This window comes from Porites lutea, unplaced genomic scaffold, assembly GCF_958299795.1.
Source record: "Porites lutea unplaced genomic scaffold, jaPorLute2.1 SCAFFOLD_42, whole genome shotgun sequence".
Classification (NCBI taxonomy): domain Eukaryota; kingdom Metazoa; phylum Cnidaria; class Anthozoa; order Scleractinia; family Poritidae; genus Porites; species Porites lutea.
Genome location: NW_027332311.1, coordinates 26,984 through 47,959, shown reverse-complemented (window position 1 = coordinate 47,959; position 20,976 = coordinate 26,984). Strand labels below are relative to the sequence as shown.

Here is a 20,976-nt window from a genome sequence, read left to right as displayed (position 1 = left end):
GTTTCTGCAGAGGCTCTTTTTCACGGTGGCCATCTTGTTATGCGCAGTGAGGGATGCACACTGGCAAAACTAGAGAATCACCATAAGTTTATTAAGTAACGAAAATGTGAAATCAATTACGTAGCAAAGCCATGTGCAAAGATATTAGTTGTATAACATATAATAATCAAACAAACTGAAGGCACATTAATTTAGGGACTGTGCAATAATTATCAAGAGGGGGGACTGAAAAACTAGAGGGGGGGGCATTACATAAAATTGCTGCCAAGATAGGGGGGGCTCAAAGTAAAATCACTCATTTGACGGAGGGGGGGCCTTAAGTTTTATTCGAAATGTAAATAAAATTAAACGCAATAAAAGATTCTCAATACAGGCATCATGATAGACTGTAACAAATATCAACACGAACAGCTGTTAAACAATTATTGAAAATATTCCATCAAAATGAAAAGCAAATTCACAACTGATCAATTTTAACCCGTCTTCTAATTAATTGAGCTGATCCTATGTAAAGCAAAAATCATGAACTTGTTTGTCAGCTTCCCCCATAAAACAATGGGAATCAAACAGATCTCGTAGACAAGCTTTGTCGGTTTTTGATGTGAATTAAAGTAATGTTTCTTCATCGACTGAATCGATTTGCTGAATTCCATGTGGTTCATAACAAAGTTCAACAGGCTCTCCTCCCAGGGATCTAAATATAATGCAAGCTCTTTTTCGTCTGTTATTTGAAGCGTTCCATCTCCTATTCTTTGATGTTTTTTCTCTGCTCCTTTCTCTTTCTGGCTTCAGAAGTTTTAGATTTTGAGCCAATGTGGTAAGCACCCCGGTACTTAGCAAAGGCTTTGTCTAAATCTTGAATCAAGCGATCAACATCCTTCTCGATACTAGATGTTACATAATAACGTTTGTCATTATTGAAGCTGTGATGGCAGCTCAGTCCAGTTTTGAGTTTACCAGTGTGGTGGGAGGGGAGGGGGTGCGACGTTATTTTTAACATAACAGGGGGGGTTAGAACTTTTTTTTTTTTCTTTTGGAGGGGGGTACTGTCTAAGTTTTTGCTAGATAACTCTAGTTTTTCAGCCCCCCACCCCTCCTGATAATTATTGCACAGACCCTTATTCAGTCGTCGTAGTTTTAGTTTTCCTTTGCTTACCGTCGCCATAACAACGCATAGTTAAGGTCAAATGGCGTGTTATAAACAAGATGTACGTGGTAAACAGGTTGGCTGACTGAGTGAAATCATGAAATCAGGACAAATAATTTAATGAATTGAATTCATTAATTTTTTATGAATTTTAATAAATTGTGGTTTCTATGGAAACCGACCTACTAACGGCTTGGCATTATATCTGAAATTGCTTGTATTGGTGACTACTATCAGTGTGCCAAATTTCATGCTTGTATCTCAAAGTGCACAATTCACTCAAAATTTCGAGTTAAGCCGCCGGACTATCAGCGGTTTCGGTCTTTTCTTAGGGTTAACGAGTTCAGTGGCACAGGTACTTGCTTTTCTTTCTCTTGAATGGTTAAATCATTCTTGCACGTACACCTAACTGCAGTAACGTTGTCATATAAAAATGTCAAAACGAAAAGATGTAAATGTAAAAAGCCAAATAGGAATTGATTTTACTTACAAATAAACCACTTAAGGGTGCATGCATTTGCAAGATAATCGTACAGCCGTCTCATTTACTTTTGTTTTTTTACGCCTCAACGACGGCTATGCTGCGAGCAAATACAGCCTATGGTGGTTTCATGTATTAGTAAGCCTAATTCTTACTTTTTTCACTTTTTTAGTAGGACAACGTTATTGAAAATTCAAATTGCGAAGAGTTCTGGTATTGCTTTCCTGCCTCACAAAAGGAGAGTGTACAGGGAATTTGAACATGCCCTCGCTCTTTCTAAATATGGACCGGCCCCTTTAAAGTCGTTGCCTTGTTTTCTATTGCCTCAAGTGAAGATGGAACAAGCTGAGGAAACTTAAGGATTACATTTATAGATTGACTCTTTTTATGCTCCAGAAAATCCACATCTCGGTGAGTTCTCTTTAATGTCTACAATACGTCTTCTTTCATTGATAAAATTTCCTGTTGATGAAAACACATTTCAGCAAAGGAAGTACTAATAAAAATAAGGGATCTCCGCTTTTAAATTTTCCTGTGTAAAGGTTCGACCATATAACGAGACTACATGGCGGATGAGTTAGATGAATTAAACAAACTTGCATCCAGATGCCTTCTTTATTGACACTAAGAATAGCTATAAATGTATAACAATCTACTTCTTGCGACCATAAAAGCTTCAGTGAAGCACCTGCCACGAGTTAATTCCTTAATTTTAACCAGTCGCGTGATAACAGTTTATACAACAAGTCAATTTGCACTCGGAGTGAGATAAGTGATTATGTATTTGCATCCATTCCTAAATAAGTATGCTCTCATTATGTCAGCGGTAAGAAAAGAACATATCTAGAGCTTCTGAAATAAATTAACCAAGCTGTTTAAAAAGCAAAGTGGCCTCTCTTTTGGCGGATTATTGTTCATATTTACCGTCAATTTTGCTTTTGCTCAGGAAGATGCTTCCATTTGTTTTGTTGTTTGTGACAACTATGGCCTGCTCCATTTTTTCGCAAGACTCGATCAGGTTTGTAGATCGTATGCTGGAACAGTACAATGGCCCAGAGACCCCAAGCCAGAATTATACTCGTGAGTCACCGGAGCCACCCATACCCAACTGCCCAACGGAGCTTAACGCATCATGGTTGTTAAGACCACCATTCACGACAAATTCCAGTGAAAGTGCATATGAAGTACGAGGGATTTTTCACCACGTTTTTGATCTGGCTTTGAAGAAGTGTTGCGCCAAACTTAAAGCAGGAAACAAAACAAGAATCAATTTCAAAACACAAGCACTAAACAGATCTCAACTTCACGACCTTCTCCTTAATGATAGAGTTCATCTTATTCTTCCTGTGCAAAGCGATGAGGACAAAACGTACAAAATGATCCTGCCTTTCATCAAAATTTTGGATTCTCCTGGAGTCGTCCTCATCCAAAGATCTAATCTAACACAGCATTCATCATGGATGATGAGGAATAGGGAAATTTGGAATGTCATTAGCAGCTGTCTCCCCATTGTTGCCTTAACAATGCTGCTGTCGTTTGTAGCAGGGATATTTGTCTGGATGATGGTAAGTACTAAACATGAATTGGAACTGGACCTCAGTGAAATATTGATTTTCCCAATTTTTAGTTTTGCCTTTAAAATGCGTTTACTCGTTAGAATAGCTTAATCGAGGCTACGTTTACAAGTGTCTGACGAATTTTCGACCGTTTAAAAATTCATGCGTTTAGGTGTTCCGTTCACATGAAACCTGACGCACGCTACCCGAACGAAAAATTTAGACACCTAGCCGTTCAGAAATTTGGAACTCCAAAGTGCAACCGCACCTTTAACGTACAAAAATTTAGACACCGGTCAAATTTTCGACCGCACCGGCTGAAAATTTGACCGGCGTCTAAATTTTTGTACGTTAAAGGCTAGTTGTATGGATACGTTGTTGCTCAGCTTGGAGACGCCCGATCTCTACCTTTGCGGACTGCGCATAAGAAAATAGTAAAACCGTTGACAAAAGTTAAAATTAACACACTTATGTCCAAGATTTTCACGCAGCCGCAAAAATTACGATTTTTCGGGTGTTAACGAAAAATTGTAAAAAACGGAAGGTTGGCGATTTTTTGAAAGCCAGTTGCGAAAATTGCGAAAAATCGCAAGTCTGACGATTTTCCGCGTTAGCTGCGGTTTTTCGCAGTTCTTTGTCATGTTATAAATGATCACTGAAGTCCAGACCGAGTTGCCGATTTGAAAAAAAAAGTTGCAAAAATTGCGAGAGCGAAAAATTGAGCGGTTCCATCATGTGAGCGAAGTGTTTGGTCAATTTTTTCAGCCGGTCGAAAAGTCCTTCGGTGACGTATGAACATAGGCCGACGTTTAGAAAGAAAACTGTCTGATTTCGTTCTCTACCCATTTTATAGGATAGGGGAAGTAGTTAGTTGAGCGCTGTTAATTAGAAATAAATTCTTGCGTTTCGACAATATAAAAGCCCTCATCAGGGGAAAATATGCGAAAACGTTTAAAGCTGTAAAAGGCACCGTAAAAGGACCGTTGGAAAACATAACAACTTACTTGTAAAAGCCAGTTTATGCAATTTTTAGTCAAGCCAGGTCAAGCGTACCCCCCAAAATTCCATTAATGAATTTATTATTCGAAGGTTCAATCCGTTGGTAGTTGTATGCATTCTTTCGTCTATGCATTCTTGCATGCTTAATGAGCCTTGAATTCACACGCGATTCAGTTACGAAATTTCTACCAGCTCAGTTTCCCTGAATTTGATGTAAATGTCTCCTAAGAAAATTCATCCATTCAAAGGTTTTCAATCTGACCAGATACAGAGAAGTTCTCGTAAAATATTCACTGCTCATTACGCGTGCAGGAATACCGATTTGAATTTGACACTAATTTCGGGAACGACTAACGCATTCATTTTTCACTGAAATAATCAATTCATTAATAGAATCTTGGGGGTACGCTTGACCTGCCTTGACTGTAATCTTCGCGAACGAATCTTGTCTTGTTAAATTCAAACAGGAAATGAAGACAAATACCGAGGAGTTTGGCAAGCCGCTTCATAGCGGGATTTTTGATGGCTTCTGGTGGGCGTTTGTTACCATGTCAACAGTTGGGTAAGCACATCTGTTCAATGAAACGGCTGCCATGTTTTTGTTCCAAACCAATCCTGATTCCAAACTGGCGGATCAACAAAGGAAATAGGATACGCCGGCACGCAGGCTGTCTGTCTAGGGAATGAATGTTAAGTTACCGAGGAGAAGGGCCTCTGGCTTATAAAGCGTTTTACAACTTTTGAAGGCTGGTGCTGGGCGTTCATCTGCTTTGGTTCAATTTTATCCTAGATTTAAATTCATTCCTAGTCCCTAGGCCTCATTATTGCGCGCGGCCGATTTGTTCAGGCCACGTGGTCGGAGCGAGTTTTTTCTCCCAGCCGTTCGTCTAGGATAGGCAAATGTAATATGATGAGTTTGAAACGGGAATTAAAATTAAACCGAGGGATAAAATTGAAACAAAACACTTCCATGCATGCATTTATCCACCCAATGGTTAAGCATCGGAGCGATTTAAGCGCCTTTCTTCCCACTGAATGTAAAATGATTGATCTAAAGTATATTTACTAGGAGTTTCAATTGGGCATCAGAGCTGGAAGACAATACGGAGAATACAGTTTAAAAATAAATTAAGTGAAGAAAATGAAAATGACGCCTGGGAATTAGGGTGGGTAAGCCTTTCAAAATTTCCAGAGTGCCAGCAGATGATCGAGTTAGGACACAGTGCGAGCCACCGAGCCATGCGAAAAAAAACGTACAAATTTATGGCGCGTTGTCAGGGTCAAAATAAAAAAGGTACACCCTTCGTTATGAATTTAAAATCATATGTTCCCTGTCATTTAATTCTGCAAACTTACGTTATTTTCCAGCTTGAATTGTGAATAAAAGTTACATTCGGGCATCATTGCACCATAGAAATATCGGCAACACTCCGTCATTATTCCTAAAATAAAATGTTCTCCTGGCATTTCATTCTGCTGAAAAAAAAAGTCTCTTCTTTTTCTGAATTGTAAATAAAAACATTACTTAAACATTGACCAAGAAAAGAAATCTTAAATACCCTCTGCTGCCAAAATGCAAAACAACAAGTAAACAGAAACGCAGTCGAATGGGGTAAAAGGTACTCCTGCTCTCATGCTTGTTGAATTTGTGTAATAAAGTCTTTACACAAACCGCTCAAAATTCAAAACAAATACATACTTTGTTTTCTTTTTATTTCTTTTGTTACTTGTAACCAGTCTAACTGCTGAATTGGAAACTTCCTTCAGCCGGATGTGAGATTTGCGATAACAAGGCATTTTGAATTGAATACGCGCATTTCGAGTTGAATTCTTTCGACCAGGCATTATCAGATACATAGGGCCTGGTCACTAAGCCGTTATGACGTCTTAACGCCTGGCCTCTAAGCCAGGTTTCGAAAGACTCGCGAAAATGGTGCAAAATCAACTTAGGCCGGAGCAGTCTCAATTTCTGACTGACGTAAGACAAATTCTGTTAGATTTATCCAGGAGATTGCAACAAGGTGTCGGTGACGATGTAGTCGATTACGCTTTGTTCCGGTTACAGCAACTTTCCCGTCATTTGGCAAGATTTGCCCATGCAGCACAAGTTTATGAGGAAGTGCAGGCTGACCTCGACATGATAGCCTCCTTATTAACTGAGGCAGATAGAAACTTTCCCTGTCAGTACATGGGCCTAAATGCAGGTGCGAGTTACTCCGGGGGTCCGGGCCGTCCACGGATGGAGATTAGTAGAGACCCTGATAACGCGCCATACAGATTAACCTGTCGTTTTATATATTTATGGTTAAAAACCTAACAGTAAATGAAAGCTGACCATTTCGAGTCAGTGCTTAGCCTAATCACTATGCTCAGTGATTAACCTTAATCACTATTACGTTTTTCGGAAAGTTTTAAAATGTCATAACCTAAGAGCATAGAAATAAAGAGATTGCGAATTAAACGTTAGCAGATTTATTGCAAAATAACTGTGACGTCTCAAGGCGGGAGCAGATGTAGTGAGAACTATTGCTAGTTGTATTTTTTAGGTTGGATTCATTTGCAACATATCCGTATAGCTGTTTCATTTGCCTGTTGAATTTTTTTTTATTATATTTAGGCTTAAGAACAATGAAAAATTCTAACAGTCAAATGCGACGGCTATAGCGTATGTTGCACTATGAATCCACCTTTAGATTTCTTTATATGCCTATGGAAATAATATTTCATCGAGGTCACGAACGATCAAGTGATGAATCCCGGGGAAAACAAAGATATTTTTATGTGTTTGGCTGCTCTACTATGTCAACAATTTTTTATAATTCGCAAACGGAGGTGAATGATTAATGTAGTGCTCGAGAAGTTTTCTTTTGTCTTAAAGGTTTAAAAAAGAGCGATACACATTTGAATCCATATGGATACAAGCTTTTCTTTCGCCACAATGGGCAAATCAGCGACTCATGGTCAAACTATCTTTTCGCAACTGCAGAAGTTGCGTATATAACTGCGATGATTTTCATTCATATAATTCTTCACTCCGCAGTTCACATATATGATTTTCATATATTCATAGCTTTATCAGCTGAATTGTTTACCTCAACGGAAAGAGTTTTGACACAACGATCAAACTTCACGCCTCAACGGGCGATTGTGGTACCGAAGTCGCTCAGTATTAGAGACGGAAAGCTCAGTGGTTTGGTCCTCTTTTTTGCCTGACGCCAGCAAGCTAGAGTCGTCAGTGTACTCCGAGGAGAAGAATTTTTGCCTGTCACATCACTTCTGCTGAATGCACAAAGAAAAAACTACATGTATCTCCAGTCGTGATGAAGGAAGATTCGATCGATATCTTCGCACCTCAATTTATTCGCGAATCGACAAATAGAGCAACCAAACACCTATAAAATCTCTCGTCTTCCTTGAGATTCATCACTAAAACGCTCTGGATCGAGACCATAATGAATACTTCTACAAGCACACAAAGACATCTAAAAAATAAAAAAGCAGTTACACCAAAGGCTTAACAGGTTTACAATCTGCTTGCATGCTGGAAATTTACTCGAATTCTCTGGACGATCTCGTTCACGTGTGTTTTACGTGATGTCATTGCACAGGAGTGAATACCCCGGATAATAAGAAAACAAATCGACTGCGCATGCTTCTGATCTTACATCCGACAAATTTCGGCTTTTTCCCGCTATTCAGTGTGCTGCCTCGCCTAAAGGTTGATTTCCACTGTCGCGTAATATTTATGCGCGTAAACAATAGAGGCAATATATAGACGGTCACGCGTAAGCGTGAAAGTTGAGCGAGTGTCAACTCAGTGAGGTTTACGCGTGGTTTCATACATTGCCTCTATTTCATTTACGCACGAAAAAATTACGCGGCAGAGGAAATCAACCCTAAGGCTCGCCAGCAATAAACCAAGCTAAGGACCTAGGGTATTCCGAAAAGGTGATAGGCTAGACAAATGATGGCAGTGGAGCAATTTTCTTAGAAGAAGGCTAACATTAATAATTTTGAATTGATTGAATGCCTTATTTTTCGAAGATATGGCGACAAGACGCCGAGGTCTGTAGCGGCTCGGTTGTTCGCTGTGGGTTGGATAATGATTGGTGTCACCATCTGTTCAATTTTGACGGCCACATTGTCCAGTGCTTTGACAAGTGTTACAGTGGAGAGTGTTGGTGTGATCGCAGGAATAAAGGTACATAATGCATTGAGAATTTCATTTCTTGTCGAGCCCGACTTGATGTTGGTGACCGCATCCTAACGACAGAGGGCATTGACAATCCTCCTTGTTTTTTAGTTCGGTGCTGCAAGAGATAGCATCGCATTGCAGAAAGCGGTGAACCTTGGTGCGAACGTAACAGGTGATTGTCTATTGCCACCAACCTACGGTACTACCCTGCAAGTAATTAAGAACGAGTTTAAAAAAATCTGTTACGCTAAAATTCGTCAGTTAGATGCCCTCTATACAAAAACCTGATTAGCCTAAAGTTAGGAACAGGCTCTTATTTTGTTCTAGAATAACCCATTTGTGCTGAAGGAGAACTTCGTAGGAAATCATCAATGCTTTCATCTTTCTTATTTTTACTTGCTTTTAATGATTTTTATTGGTAAGCAATTTTTTGCAAGGAGTAGGGTGAATAGCACTAGATTTTCCCAACTACAATGTAATTTTTATTCTTCAGAAAAGAAGAACCTGTTTAAGAGCCTCAACAGGCTAAATTTGTGCAAATTTGTTCAGGCTAACTCGAGGGGTAGTACTGTATCTCAGATCTGTCTGCAATTTACAGAGACTCTCTCAGTGTCACTGATGATATCTATGCCAGGTATACTGATTTTATTTTATATGTACTCAGCTTTTGAAGACCTTAATGAGGCCTACGACGCTTTGATTAATGACGAGTCGATAGAGGGAATGATGGAGGAAGTGTTTACAGCCATGGAATACATCAAGAAAAGGAACAATCCTTTGTTATCTGTTGTCCATTTCTTTGAGGAGAAGCATGGCTATGGAGTGGCATTCAAAAGCAATCCTTTTTGGGAAGAAAGCAACCTGGACAACTGCATCAAGAAAGTTGTCCAATTCATAGTAAAAGACGATAAATACGCGGTTATTTCCAAGTTCGACGGTGATATCAAGGTATGATTTTAATTAAAGTCAAAAGCCGTTAATAGCGTAAAAAGACAATGCCAGGGGGCCATAGAAAGTGTCCGTATCAGAACGGGGCGTTCGTATTGAGAGGGGTTGAATTTAGAGAAAATGTAAGGCCTTTCGTTCACCAAGAACAAAGCAAATTAAACGATTGACTGATTTACTGGCTGCCTAATGGACTAAGTGTCTGCATCGATTGATTGAGTGACAGACTTGCTGATTGCCCGTCTTACTGACTGACTGTTTGGCCGACTAACTGACTGACTGATTAACTGCCACACTGACTGACTGACTGACTAAAAGATTGAGAAAGAGACTTACTAACTGACTGTATGACCAATTGACTGACTGCATGGCTGGCTGAGTGTGTGGCTGACTGAATGACTGATTTACTGACTGACTGACTGAATAATTAATTTAATTACTGACTGACTGACTGGCTAGATGAATGAATGATCTTTAACGGATGATCGATTGATAAAGTGATACTAATGGGCTGGTCTTTGATCATGGACTAACTGATCAATTCATTGATGCCATGCTAAAGGGTTCTTTTCGTGTTCCGTGAAAGCCTTTTTTTATTTCCCGCGATTTATGGGTGACTTTCGTGAATGGCTTCATTTTAAGTGAAGAGTAAAATGGCCATTTCGCCTAAAGGGTAGACTTACCCAAGTCGGACCTTACGAATTTAAACGAGCGGAGCGAACTTCCGAGCAAAAGACGAAGTCGTGAGAGGACTCGCGCCGTAGTAAATCGGACTAAAAGACTTTTTTGAAATTCCAACTGGAGGGGTTTATCGCACTCGACTGTTTCATTCAACGGGTGCTTTTGTTCTTTTTGTCTAGGCTGCAAGGCGGCGCGAAGAATAGGGACTAAAATGCTTTGTAAATAGTGACGCGCCAAAAGTATTGACCCATTCTGAATCCACCATCTAGGCAGACTAGCCATTTCTATTTGGTGAAATATAAAATGGCGTGACAACATGCACGCAACGTCCCCCCGACCTGTCCCCGCCACCTTAACGTCCTCGTTATTCCAGGCACTAATCTAACGATTCTAACCTTTTTGTTTAATCGCTTTATCTACAGAATTCCCCAAAACAAAAGAAGCAGGGACTAGAGGTCAAAAACATGCTGAGTGATCTGAAATCACCAATGTTTATTACAATCGTCATTGGCCTGGGCTTAGTGTTTCTAGTATTCCTTATTGGTTATATCTGGCATAAGCATTGCAGACTTAGATGCAAGAACACGTTCGAAAATACAAGCCATGCTAGTGAAACGGGAGAATGTTTGGGTTAGTGAAATATCATCATGATTGTAATAACAGCATTTAACGACAAATTGTTCATACCAATAATCAATTTCTGGTAAAAATATTATGCTAAACTAGAATCTTCTCATTTCATTACACTGTGTGTATCCTAGATCAAACTGCTTGAAAACCTTACTAGCATCACGCGGCGTTAGCATCACATCTTTGCAAATCTTTAAGAATTTTTCGAGCTTTATGAAAATCCTTCCCGATAAGATTTCATGTGCATTGTTTTTCAGGTGAAAATTGCAATGGGAAATCGCCAGATGAGAAACGTTCTTCTGTGGCTTTTGAAACCGGGCCTGCATAGAGTTTCTATTACAGTACCGACAGAACGAAACATTGCAAATAGAATAGTGCACCTTTCCATGGTGTTATGTTAATTGTAATGGTGTCTCATAAACCGCGCCCGCAGAGAGTTTCTATCACAGTGCCGGCAGAACGAAACATTGCAAATAGAAAAGTGCACCTTTTCATAGTGTTATGTTAATTATAATGGTGTCTTATAAATGGCAACGACTGTTAAGGGAAGAGAAAATTGCCTTGTCTTCAGAGAGTCTACAACAGAGGTGTTCTTACTCGCCGCCGCCATACTGGAATGCAAGAATACCCGGAGACTAGGTTGGATCGCGCGCAGCTATCAATCTTCCCGCGCATGCAGGTATATTCAGTGGAGGTCAGCTGATACGTTTTCAGCCAATGACAGTCGCTGGTACATCTGCGTAACGTACTGTAGCCTGTATAGTCTGCACTATATTCTAATTTTCGAAAGAGCAAGTTAGAGTAGTTATATTAATGAAGAAAAATGGTCATAGCTATCATTGAGGACAGTATTTAGGGATATAAAGAGTTCTTGGAAAAAATGATACTACTACAAATACCACCACACATGTAAAAGACGTATTAACCTAAAAATGTTTAAAAAAAGTTGTTCAGAGTTATTGCAGACTCAAAATAGCACTCAGATAGAAGAAATACATAAAATTCATGTACCCCAAGTTCAAAGAGGACTTACAAGGTTTTCAAAAGAGTTCTGAAACAGAGAAGACACATATCGACAAGAGCTTTGAACAAGCTTTGAACTGAGACATTTCTTCTATTTACTGACAGGTCATATGATACCTGCTTTCGTGTGAGTAATATAAATATTATTCTTTACAGACTTTAAGCTTAAGAGCTTAAAGAATGTACATGTAGGCGTTCAAATGTGGAAAATTTGGTAAATCTGTTATATGTTTTTTAACTGCAAGTCAAACCAACAAAACAAAATGAAAAATGATCACGTGACATAAAGTATGGTGTCCCAAAACTATTTTCTTAGTTCTGGCGCAGGTAAAAATTCACGGCTTCTTTTCAATTCCTTTTCTTTTAGCTTTCGACAGTAAAGCTGCAATCCGCAGTAAAGATGTTTGACGTTCACAATTAAACACCTAAAATTAGAATTTTTATACAATAGGAGGGCAACTAGTCTCTGTTCTTGGAACTTTCAGATATTCAAAATGCCATAACTCAGCGAATATTTCAGATATTGGAGCGTTTAGCTCTGGATTGGAAGGGGGGAGGGGTGAGGCAAAATGCATGCCGTCTTGTTTCAAACCCATTTATTGGCCGTTGCAATAGAGCAGATTCACGTTATAGTCACTGACTTTTGTATATTTGAAGTACAAACAAATTATATACCCTGTTTAGGACAGAGAGAACAAAGACCATTACACTGTCTAGCTTGACATCCCCTTATAGCAAATGGGACGTCATGATTGGACATTTGCCTGGCGAATATTTGGCCAGATGTTCCTTGTTTACAGGCCAAGTTCAGAGGCACCCAAGGGAAATTTTGAGAAAAAGACCTAAAAACAAAAACAAAGCATGAACAAAGCTTTCTAAGTCTTTTGAAAAGCATTATTGGAGATTGCTGGGAAAAATTTCCTCACTCCCAGCAAGGACTGATGGAAGAGTTCCCAGCCAGCAAGCTGCACCTACAACCTGCAACCTGACTTACTAGGAAGTTTCCCTGCAGACGTATGTCCAGAAATCACTGGCCAGTTTGGGTGTGGTCCTAGAGCAAAATTCACCCCTTCAGTGATATAGAAAGGGCAAAGGCCAACGAACTTAATTCAGGTGAATTAACCAAAAACGCTACGCTCACAGGGGCGGATCCAGAAAGTTCGGAAAGGGGTCCAGCTATGTTACTTTTTTGTTTACTAAGAATTACTTAGAAATAGTAAACAAATTCATAAGAAAAAGGGGTCGCAATGGTCCACTCGGCCGACCCCTAAGTCCACGCATGATTCACACGAGAAATATTTTCAACACTCAAAGAGACTATTCTGGCTTCCCCGCGGCCATGCGATATTCGCTATATAAACCTAGGAAATACAAATGATAGTGTTCCAGAAAACTAAGGCAATGATCATTTTATTGACATTTCAGTTTTTATGTTGAAACGCCATATATGCCTACTTACACTGCCCCGTCATTGTGTAGTTCCTGAAACGCTGACTACAATCTTGATCGAAAAAATGCCATTATGTGATGGTCATGCGCTGGTGCGGTCAATACAAAATACAGACTGCACAAAAATGTAGACTAGGTACAAAACACAGAATGCAGATTGCAGACTAAGTACAAGACGCAGACTGAGAAGAAAAACAGTTTTCTTCTATTTTCTCGCCAATTCTGTGTTTTCACTGTCACGCCATCAAAAATAAAAATGCAAACCAGTCAATACAGAAAGTCCAGAATCTGGGAAATGAAAGAAGATAAATGTACAAAAAGCCTCGCCAATAATCATGTCTGTGCGATAATTCCTATGCGAGATATTCGGAAAAACGTTTTACCCAAATTTATAAGGCTTTGTATGGAGACACCATGTTGATGTCCCTTTAAGGGGCACACACATGGCCGCCGGAAACCAACAGAAACCCATGTTTTTTTAGTTTTCCTACACTAACGCGTGAATTCATCTCTTGAGGAACTCATGAAGATTAAAGCAATCGTTGTTCTAAGACAAGGAATGTTTAGATAGCAAAATCTCACAAAAATAAGTAGCGTTTTTAAACCACACTTGAGAGCTATCCCGGCCTCCAGCTAATGCCGCGTCACGCAAAAGCCTGGAAATTCACGCGTCTTCTATCGTAAAACGAAGAACCCTTTGGAACCGAAAATTTGTGTAAATAAAGGTGTTTAGTGCTGTAATACCTCATGAAAGTAGAAACTCAGAAGAATTGATAGTTTCTTAGTTTGAAATTTGATGACATCATGCGAAAAGCCCTAATTTAAGACGAAATCCATCAGGAAATTGAGAAATTTTGATTTTCAGTGGACAAAAACCTTGTACCAGAATAATTTAAAGCATATAGCATTCAAGGCCTAAAGATGTTATTAGTCATCTTTAATAACACCAAAGAAAATTTCTTATGGGAGCCCGAGAAAATGAATGTCAAATTTCACAAAATTACATCCTACACATGAGATTTCAGAAGTTTACCTGTGTTTTCACAATTCTTGTGAAATTTGACATTCATTTTCTCGGGCTCCCATAAGAAATTTTCTTTGGTGTTATTACAGATGACTAATTACATCTTGAGGCCTTGAAAAATGTAAAAAGGAATGTAATATTCTTTAAATTATTCTGGTAAAAGATTTTTGTCCAGTGAGAATTAAAATTACTCAATTTCCTGGTGGATTCCGTCTTTTACGTTTATTAAAATAACTTAAGTATTGTCACGCAATCGCTGTTCAAAGGTAATTTTCCACATAATTTCTGGAAACATATTTTTCTTCTTGAAATGGGCCAAAAATAGGGCTAAAATGTGAAAAAAAAAAAGATGAGGAATGAGACACCGATAGAATGTACGTTAACTTTTAATACTACTGGTCATGTGTAAACACCCGTTTCTTGTATTATGTTGCTATGTAACATCATGCGCTCAAGTGAAAACACAGCCGTAAAAGCTTTAAAACTTGCAACGTTGTCGGGATTTTAACCAGCCGCGAATTTACACTGAAAATTAATCAGAAAAGTAAGAAGTGTGATTTGTAAACTTTTCAGTGGTAATAAACTCGTTCTTTCTTGATTATGGACATAATGTGAGTCGCGTCGTGTTACGTTCAAGACTCATTGTTCGCGTCACTTTAATTTCGCGATTTGTTTTGTATCGCGAAATTCGTGAAATTAACGTGTCGCGAAAACTTTATGTAATAAGTACGAAAAATATTTTTTTGGCCAGAAAAAAAAAAGAAAACTGTTCTTCTTCGCAATCTGTGTTTTTTACTTAGTCTGCAGTATGCATTCAACATTTTGTCTGCAATTTGTACCCAGTCTGCGTTTTCAACTGACCGTGTGCCGGTGGTAGCTTATCTTGAATCGGTGTATTTGTTCTATAGCTAAAGAGCTCTAAGCGCATACAATCTAAGGACCGAGTGCGATTTCAGTACCTAGTCAAAAGCTAAAAAGAGTTCTGTTAGATGGACCTAGTGTTGCGTCTGCGCTTCAGCTTCAAGGTAGAGAAGTCCATTTCCACTTTGCCGGAATCAATGATACTTTCCTTGGGAGCTGTAGAATTAAAAGGAACATTTATTCTTAGACTTTTCTACTCCGCAATGGTAAATCGGTGTGTGATATGCCATATCAAACTGCTTTTTCGCAGTGAGACAATAAATGCCGCCAAAGTACTTAATTAAGACTTTGGTTCTCCACAACAGTGAAATGACTGATATGACAGCCTCACCTTCTCCTAACCAGATGAATAATAATAATAACAATAATAATAATAGTAATAATAATAAATGTATCTACAGAATATTTTGATATATCACAAATAACCGCTAAATTAGATTTATGTACTCCGCAATGGTGAAGTGAATAAAATGTCATATCGGAGTCAAACCTGCTCTACTGCGGGTAAAAATTCTATATCTACCAAATTCTGTGATATGACACATGAAAGACGTAGTGTCAATCAAAATTTACCCTTCTTGCTAGATTAACTTTTCTTAATTTAATAGGAGAGGATTAAGAGTGCATTTGATGAAGTTTTATTATGCACATGTCAACGGCTTGCCCTTGGGGTAGACCCCAGGGCAAACCAGGGGAATATGTCGGGGAATACAAGGGCATGGATTGGATGAACTGTTTTAAGTTCGAAGGGAAGAGGGTGGGGGAATTGCAAATTTTGGAAGGTAATTACGGGGATATCACGGGGATTTATCGCATAAAGGGTTTTATAAAAGGAGAAGCTTTACGTCTTTTAGAACTAAGGGCCTGTTTACATTGGAGGTGGGGGACCCCAGGTAGGTGAGGTAACCCGCCCGTCCCTCTAGTCTTTTATTTTAATTTGATCACGTTAACATGATAGGTGGGGTGACCATATGAGAGATTGTATGGACAGCAGGGTTACCCCACCTAAGCGGGTTACCTTACCTACCTAGGGTCACCTACCTCCATGTAATCAGCCCTTACTCAGTGACAGAAAACGTTGAACAAAACAAACGAGACTTTGAACGAGGCTACCCTTTAACGCTCGTTCAAGAAATACTGACTGTATTAAGTTCACCGACAGAAACGATGCTCTTCGCAACAAAACAAAACAAACAAAAGAGATTTTACTGTTTCTTACAAGTACCTACGATACCTACAATCCGGCCACACCCAATCTCAAAAGAATTCTTATGAAACACTGGACATCATTCAACAGCAACCTAAGCTTAAACATATCTTTAACCGAGTCATCGATTGTCTCCTGCAGGAAGGAAAAATCTCTCAAGAACATTCTAGTCCGCGCGAAAATTCCTTCAATCTCGCAACAATCACAAAATCAACGAAGCGGTTAAAAGCAAACTAGAACTTGGCAATTTGCATACGATCACCTTAATTGACTCCTAAAAACGACAATCACGCATCCATTCGTTTTTCCGTTCATTTGTTATGCGGCAAAACAACCGGGTCAATATATGTTCAGATCTCTTAAACCTCTCACTGATCATTCCAATTACGAATGTAGAAGCTGAGGACTCGTAGACTTTATTAAAAAATTCATACGTAAATGAAATACAATGAATAACTGTAATTTTTGAGCATCATGAGGTAGATTATTTCAGTTCATCTTAAGTAGTCTATGGAAAACCTATCAGTGTCTCCCAATGTCGATGAATTTGTCTTTAGGTGTTCTTTCATTGTATTTTGTAGTGATTTTTGTTCAATAAAGATATTATGTTTCTTCTCCAAGGCTAACACGAAAGAGTAAAATTTCATCCCCAAATATCATAAAAACGCCCCCTACGTCAAGTAAATCCCAGTTGTATGAGGTGGATATCAGGGGAATCTTTCGTTGAGAAGCACTTGACCCAGGGGACTTTGTCTTATTAAATTTCCTCACCCCTGGGGGAAATCCTCAACTTTGCTCCACCCATTTTACAATCCCCCTGGTTGGCCCGGGGGTCTAACCGCGAGGCAAACCGATGACATGTGCATTAGGGAGCTTAAAGCAATCAGGAGGACGATGGCAGTAGAAAACTTCACTAAATACGCCGAATTTGTGTCCTCTCAAATTTTATCTTGTTTATTTAGCATCTCGTAAAAAATGCTGCTATCTTCAGAAATAAAGACCTAGGTAGAAAAATTCGTCGTCGTGCGCTCACGTCGTCCTCCATAAAAAATCGCTTGAAAAAAGTGCCAAAAAGTATGATGCACGTGCAGAGTTGTTCCTTCTTTACACATAAAACAAATTGTTTTCCTGACTTTCCGACTGCCGTCGTTGTCATGGTTGCTTAAGTTCCTAATTGATTAAAATCCAAGTAGAAACCCTCCCCTAAACCTCCCTCCAAAGAGGTTCCCTTGAAAAGACAGCGCGAAAGGAACGTCGAGAAGGGAGAAGAAAAATCTCCTCTGAGCGCTCATTATTGAGGTAACTAATGCATTTCATAAGTTGTCACGTGACTGAATATTTGCCTGTGGGAATCTCCAGAGGCCTGGGTGGTGATTTGATGAAACCCACTACACTTACTTGTTAGCCTCTTCTTCCTAAACTTTGCAGTACACGTCTCGTAAACGAAACCCGCGGTCAACAGCATGATAAAGGTTGTCAACATTGCGGGAAGTGCAGTCCAAACTCCAGGCGAGTTTCCATCCAGTAAAGTCAAAACACGGTCTGCGTCTTTGTCTGATATCTGGCGGCTCCTGGTTTCGGTCTAAAAGGAAGTTCAGATGGTAACGTACGTATATTAAAGTGAAAAGCAATCTGTTTAAGTTCTTTCTCTTAAACTTAAATTAGTACTCGCAAATCGTAAAGCTTCGAAACCGCGTATATTGAACGAATTCAGTGGACGGCAAAGACGGCTGTCCGTGTGATAGTGTGTCTCCACAGCCTCTCTTTTTCCAGCCTCACCCAAAGCCTTTTATTTTGCTACCATTCGCCTTGAACATGACCAACACAAAAGTATGACAGTTATCACATATTAAGGGGGGTGGATACCACCCTGTATGGCCCTAAACAATTAAAGGTTGTTCCCAGATTTTTTAAAACGACTTTAAGCTAAAAGACTGATCTACTCTTCAGTAGATGCACACAAGAGCTAATTACTCCTGCTCTTCTTCTTCTACTTCTTCTTCTTCTTCTTCTTCTTCTTCTTCTTCTTCTTCTTCTTCTTCTTCTTCTTCTTCTTATCCCTCTTCTTTTTATCATTATTATTATTAATTATTATTATTATCATTATCATTATTAATTTCCTTCGACACATTTTGGCAATATTAATTATAGTCTATAGGAGCCAGCAGTCTGTTGCTATGGTTACAAGATATGACGTCATGTGTGGCATGAGGTCAAGTCACTGTTATAAGTAAACATGTGAATTTTCTCCTTTTTAGAAGCATCATTATCAAATCCGCAATTGCAAGAAGTTTAATTTTAATATTTACCAAATCAGTGGTTGGCAATTTTCGCGCGTTTTAATTGGCTCCCGTAACCCGGAATATACTTGGCTATTCACTGTTTTCGGACGGGAGGCAATTTATCGCCCCGTTTTGCGACAGTTTTGGAAGACCATTTGTTAGCTGCAAACGAGGCAGCTGTACCAACAAACACAAAGTCAGAACGATAACATATGAATGCCCAAAACTGTTTGATCTATTTTGTCAAGATTTCAATCGACCTTAGAGTAGCCCACTTATTTTGATCAAGGTTAATAAATCAACTTACATGCAATGCTTGGGTATGTCGAAAAATAATTTTCTTGATGTCTCGCTGTCGATATTTAAACAGATTCCTTAGGCAATTAGTTTGATTCTCAAATTTTTCTTTTTCAAGTGCAAATCCAATTGACCGCTGAGAACTAAGGAACATGGTCACTGCCAAGCGAGAGTCTTCGACTTTATCCATGTAGTAAGAGGCTGTGTAGATGTCCGCTAAGATTCCCTCTACTTCTTCTTTTACCACTAGTGCATTGTACATTTCGTTGAAGTTGGGATAATCTGCAGCACAGGAAATAAAGCGTTCGTCAGTTAAAGGCCGGCTGTGTCACGAAAGTTCTCAAGATGCAAACAGTGACAGTTGCCACCAAACTGACTGGAACTTAAAAAAAAAACTACACAAAACAGAGGAAAGAAGGTATAAATTACACAGCGAACTCAAAAGGAGACACGAATTGACAAACTTGAAACGAATTGCAATAGAGAGGTGAAGTGTGACGTAACGTTACCATGGTAGCAAAATTTCTAGATCACAACAATGGGGAGCTTAAGCAATGACGACGGCGACGGCAACGAGAACGACAAAGAAGCATCCAATTTAGATTAGCAAAACAACAACTTTATACGTGCATCACGTTTTTTTGTACATTCTTGGCCGTCGTTGCACGATTGCGACAGGAAACTTCCTAATTTCACGCGCCCGCTTTATGGAGTTGGTGAACACAGCGCAAAATTTTCTTTTTTCTTTTTCTACCAGAGACGGTCCCTTTGGATTCAACCGCAGACAATTTCGCAAACATTTGACAAATTAAATGAAATTGAATGAGATCGATGAAGTTTGAAACAGTCCCAATTCACTTTTTTAAGTGATGTTTTCGGTTTGCTAAAAGCTTTTTGTATGGAAACGCCATGTTGGTGTCCCGCACAGGTATACCGCTTTGCATCCTAGTCTGAGTAATGTGAGATGATTTTCACTTTAACTTAGTACTGCATCGGGACAAAATCGATGGTGTTATCATTCAAAATGAAACCTCCGAGGGCAAGAACGTTTGCGTTTTGCAAAATGATAATTGATATTTTTTCCTAACCCTCCTAGTTGGACTGATTACTTTATAAGAGTGAGAAGGTTAAAACGACTTGACGATTACCTTTTCATCCATGTCCGAATATAGCAACGTCTCTACTCCGACGACTTCAACCGGTATCAGGATTTGAAAACGTACCTTTGACGTTGGCAGCCTGCTTCAAAGCCTCCTCGTACGCATGACTGTCTTCCAAAACTGCAACCTGGGTGAACTTCAAAAGTTAGCTTAGTATCTTAACATTACTGAACTCAAGTAAGCCTAGTAAGATGTAGAGGACGCTAGGGGATAGGGGATGTGCACCAGATAGCTTCGACGATGATTAACAGTTCTAGCATTTCTGAAAGAGGTTTTAAACTTTGAAATAATGATAATCTACGCACATTCACGCCAGTATATTTCTTTGTTGTTTTGTTGGCATCAATGAACCTTCCTGAGATATCTTCTGAAACGTTCGTTGCCGTAAGGGTGTGAGAGCTGCGCAGGTCGTCGTGTATAAATAAAGAAGAATAACCTTTTAGCTGTTTAGGAATGAATTAACAATTAATGAATGAGGCTGAGTATCGTATGAAGAACTATGGAGATCGAGGACGGTGTTATCCGTCGGGGCCGTAGGCCGAGGCGGATAACACCCTCAGAGATCTCTATAATTCTTCATATGAAATATTTTGAATGAATAATAAGTGAAGTTAATCAGTTTCCGCGACATTGTATGGAGGTTAATGTATTGTCAAGCCACTGAGTTAACACGAATGTCATGGCACAGTATCGAATCGAATCCTGTTTGATACCTTGATTTTTCTCAGTCTCAGCTTTTTGGTAATTTGTCTAATTACATTCCACGACTGCGGATATTATTTCTTTATTTAATCTAACTTGCTCCGCAAGCTATTAACCTAACGGCGCTCTGCATTTTCTGGTGCGATGGGAAATGATGCTGAAGATGATGATGGTGCTAACCTTCACTCCCAGCAGAGATTTACGATGTAGCATGGATGATGACGTCAAGGCGCTTGTGAAAGTAGAGGTGAAAAACGAACAAAGAGTGAGGCCGGTA

General features: G+C 39.3%; 2 protein-coding genes across 2 annotated transcripts; one reads left to right on the top strand and one right to left on the bottom strand.

Moving 5' to 3' along the window:
* The first annotated feature begins 1,669 nt into the window (after positions 1-1,669).
* On the top strand, positions 1,670-11,233 carry LOC140925460 (uncharacterized). The gene is made up of 8 exons (XM_073375413.1): positions 1,670-2,039; positions 2,579-3,193; positions 4,651-4,745; positions 8,228-8,384; positions 8,487-8,550; positions 9,043-9,326; positions 10,427-10,634; positions 10,892-11,233. The coding sequence occupies exons 1-8, from the start codon at positions 2,016-2,018 to the stop codon at positions 10,960-10,962; spliced, it is 1,518 nt and encodes a 505-aa protein (XP_073231514.1). The 5' UTR covers positions 1,670-2,015; the 3' UTR covers positions 10,963-11,233.
* Positions 11,234-15,115: 3,882 nt separating this feature from the next.
* LOC140925459 (uncharacterized) lies at positions 15,116-20,975 on the bottom strand. The gene is made up of 5 exons (XM_073375412.1): positions 20,880-20,975; positions 20,061-20,124; positions 18,848-19,119; positions 17,657-17,840; positions 15,116-15,207 (listed from the first exon to the last, which is right to left on the bottom strand). Exons 1-5 carry the CDS (start codon positions 20,910-20,912, stop codon positions 15,116-15,118), a joined length of 645 nt encoding a protein of 214 aa, XP_073231513.1. The 5' UTR covers positions 20,913-20,975.
* Between the last annotated feature and the right edge of the window lies 1 nt (position 20,976).

Excerpts from the sequence above, each read along its gene's own strand:
- LOC140925460 (XM_073375413.1), top strand. The coding sequence starts at position 2,016 with ATGCTCCAGAAAATCCACATCTCG. Across the intron at positions 8,385-8,486 it reads GTGTGATCGCAGGAATAAAG|TTCGGTGCTGCAAGAGATAG; the intron begins GTACATAATGCA and ends CTTGTTTTTTAG. Across the intron at positions 9,327-10,426 it reads AGTTCGACGGTGATATCAAG|AATTCCCCAAAACAAAAGAA; the intron begins GTATGATTTTAA and ends CTTTATCTACAG.
- LOC140925459 (XM_073375412.1), bottom strand. The coding sequence starts at position 20,912 with ATGCTACATCGTAAATCTCTGCTGGGAGTGAAG. Across the intron at positions 20,125-20,879 it reads AATCTCTGCTGGGAGTGAAG|GTTGCAGTTTTGGAAGACAG; the intron begins GTTAGCACCATC and ends AAGTTCACCCAG. Across the intron at positions 17,841-18,847 it reads GACATACCCAAGCATTGCAT|ACCGAAACCAGGAGCCGCCA; the intron begins GTAAGTTGATTT and ends ACTTCCTTTTAG.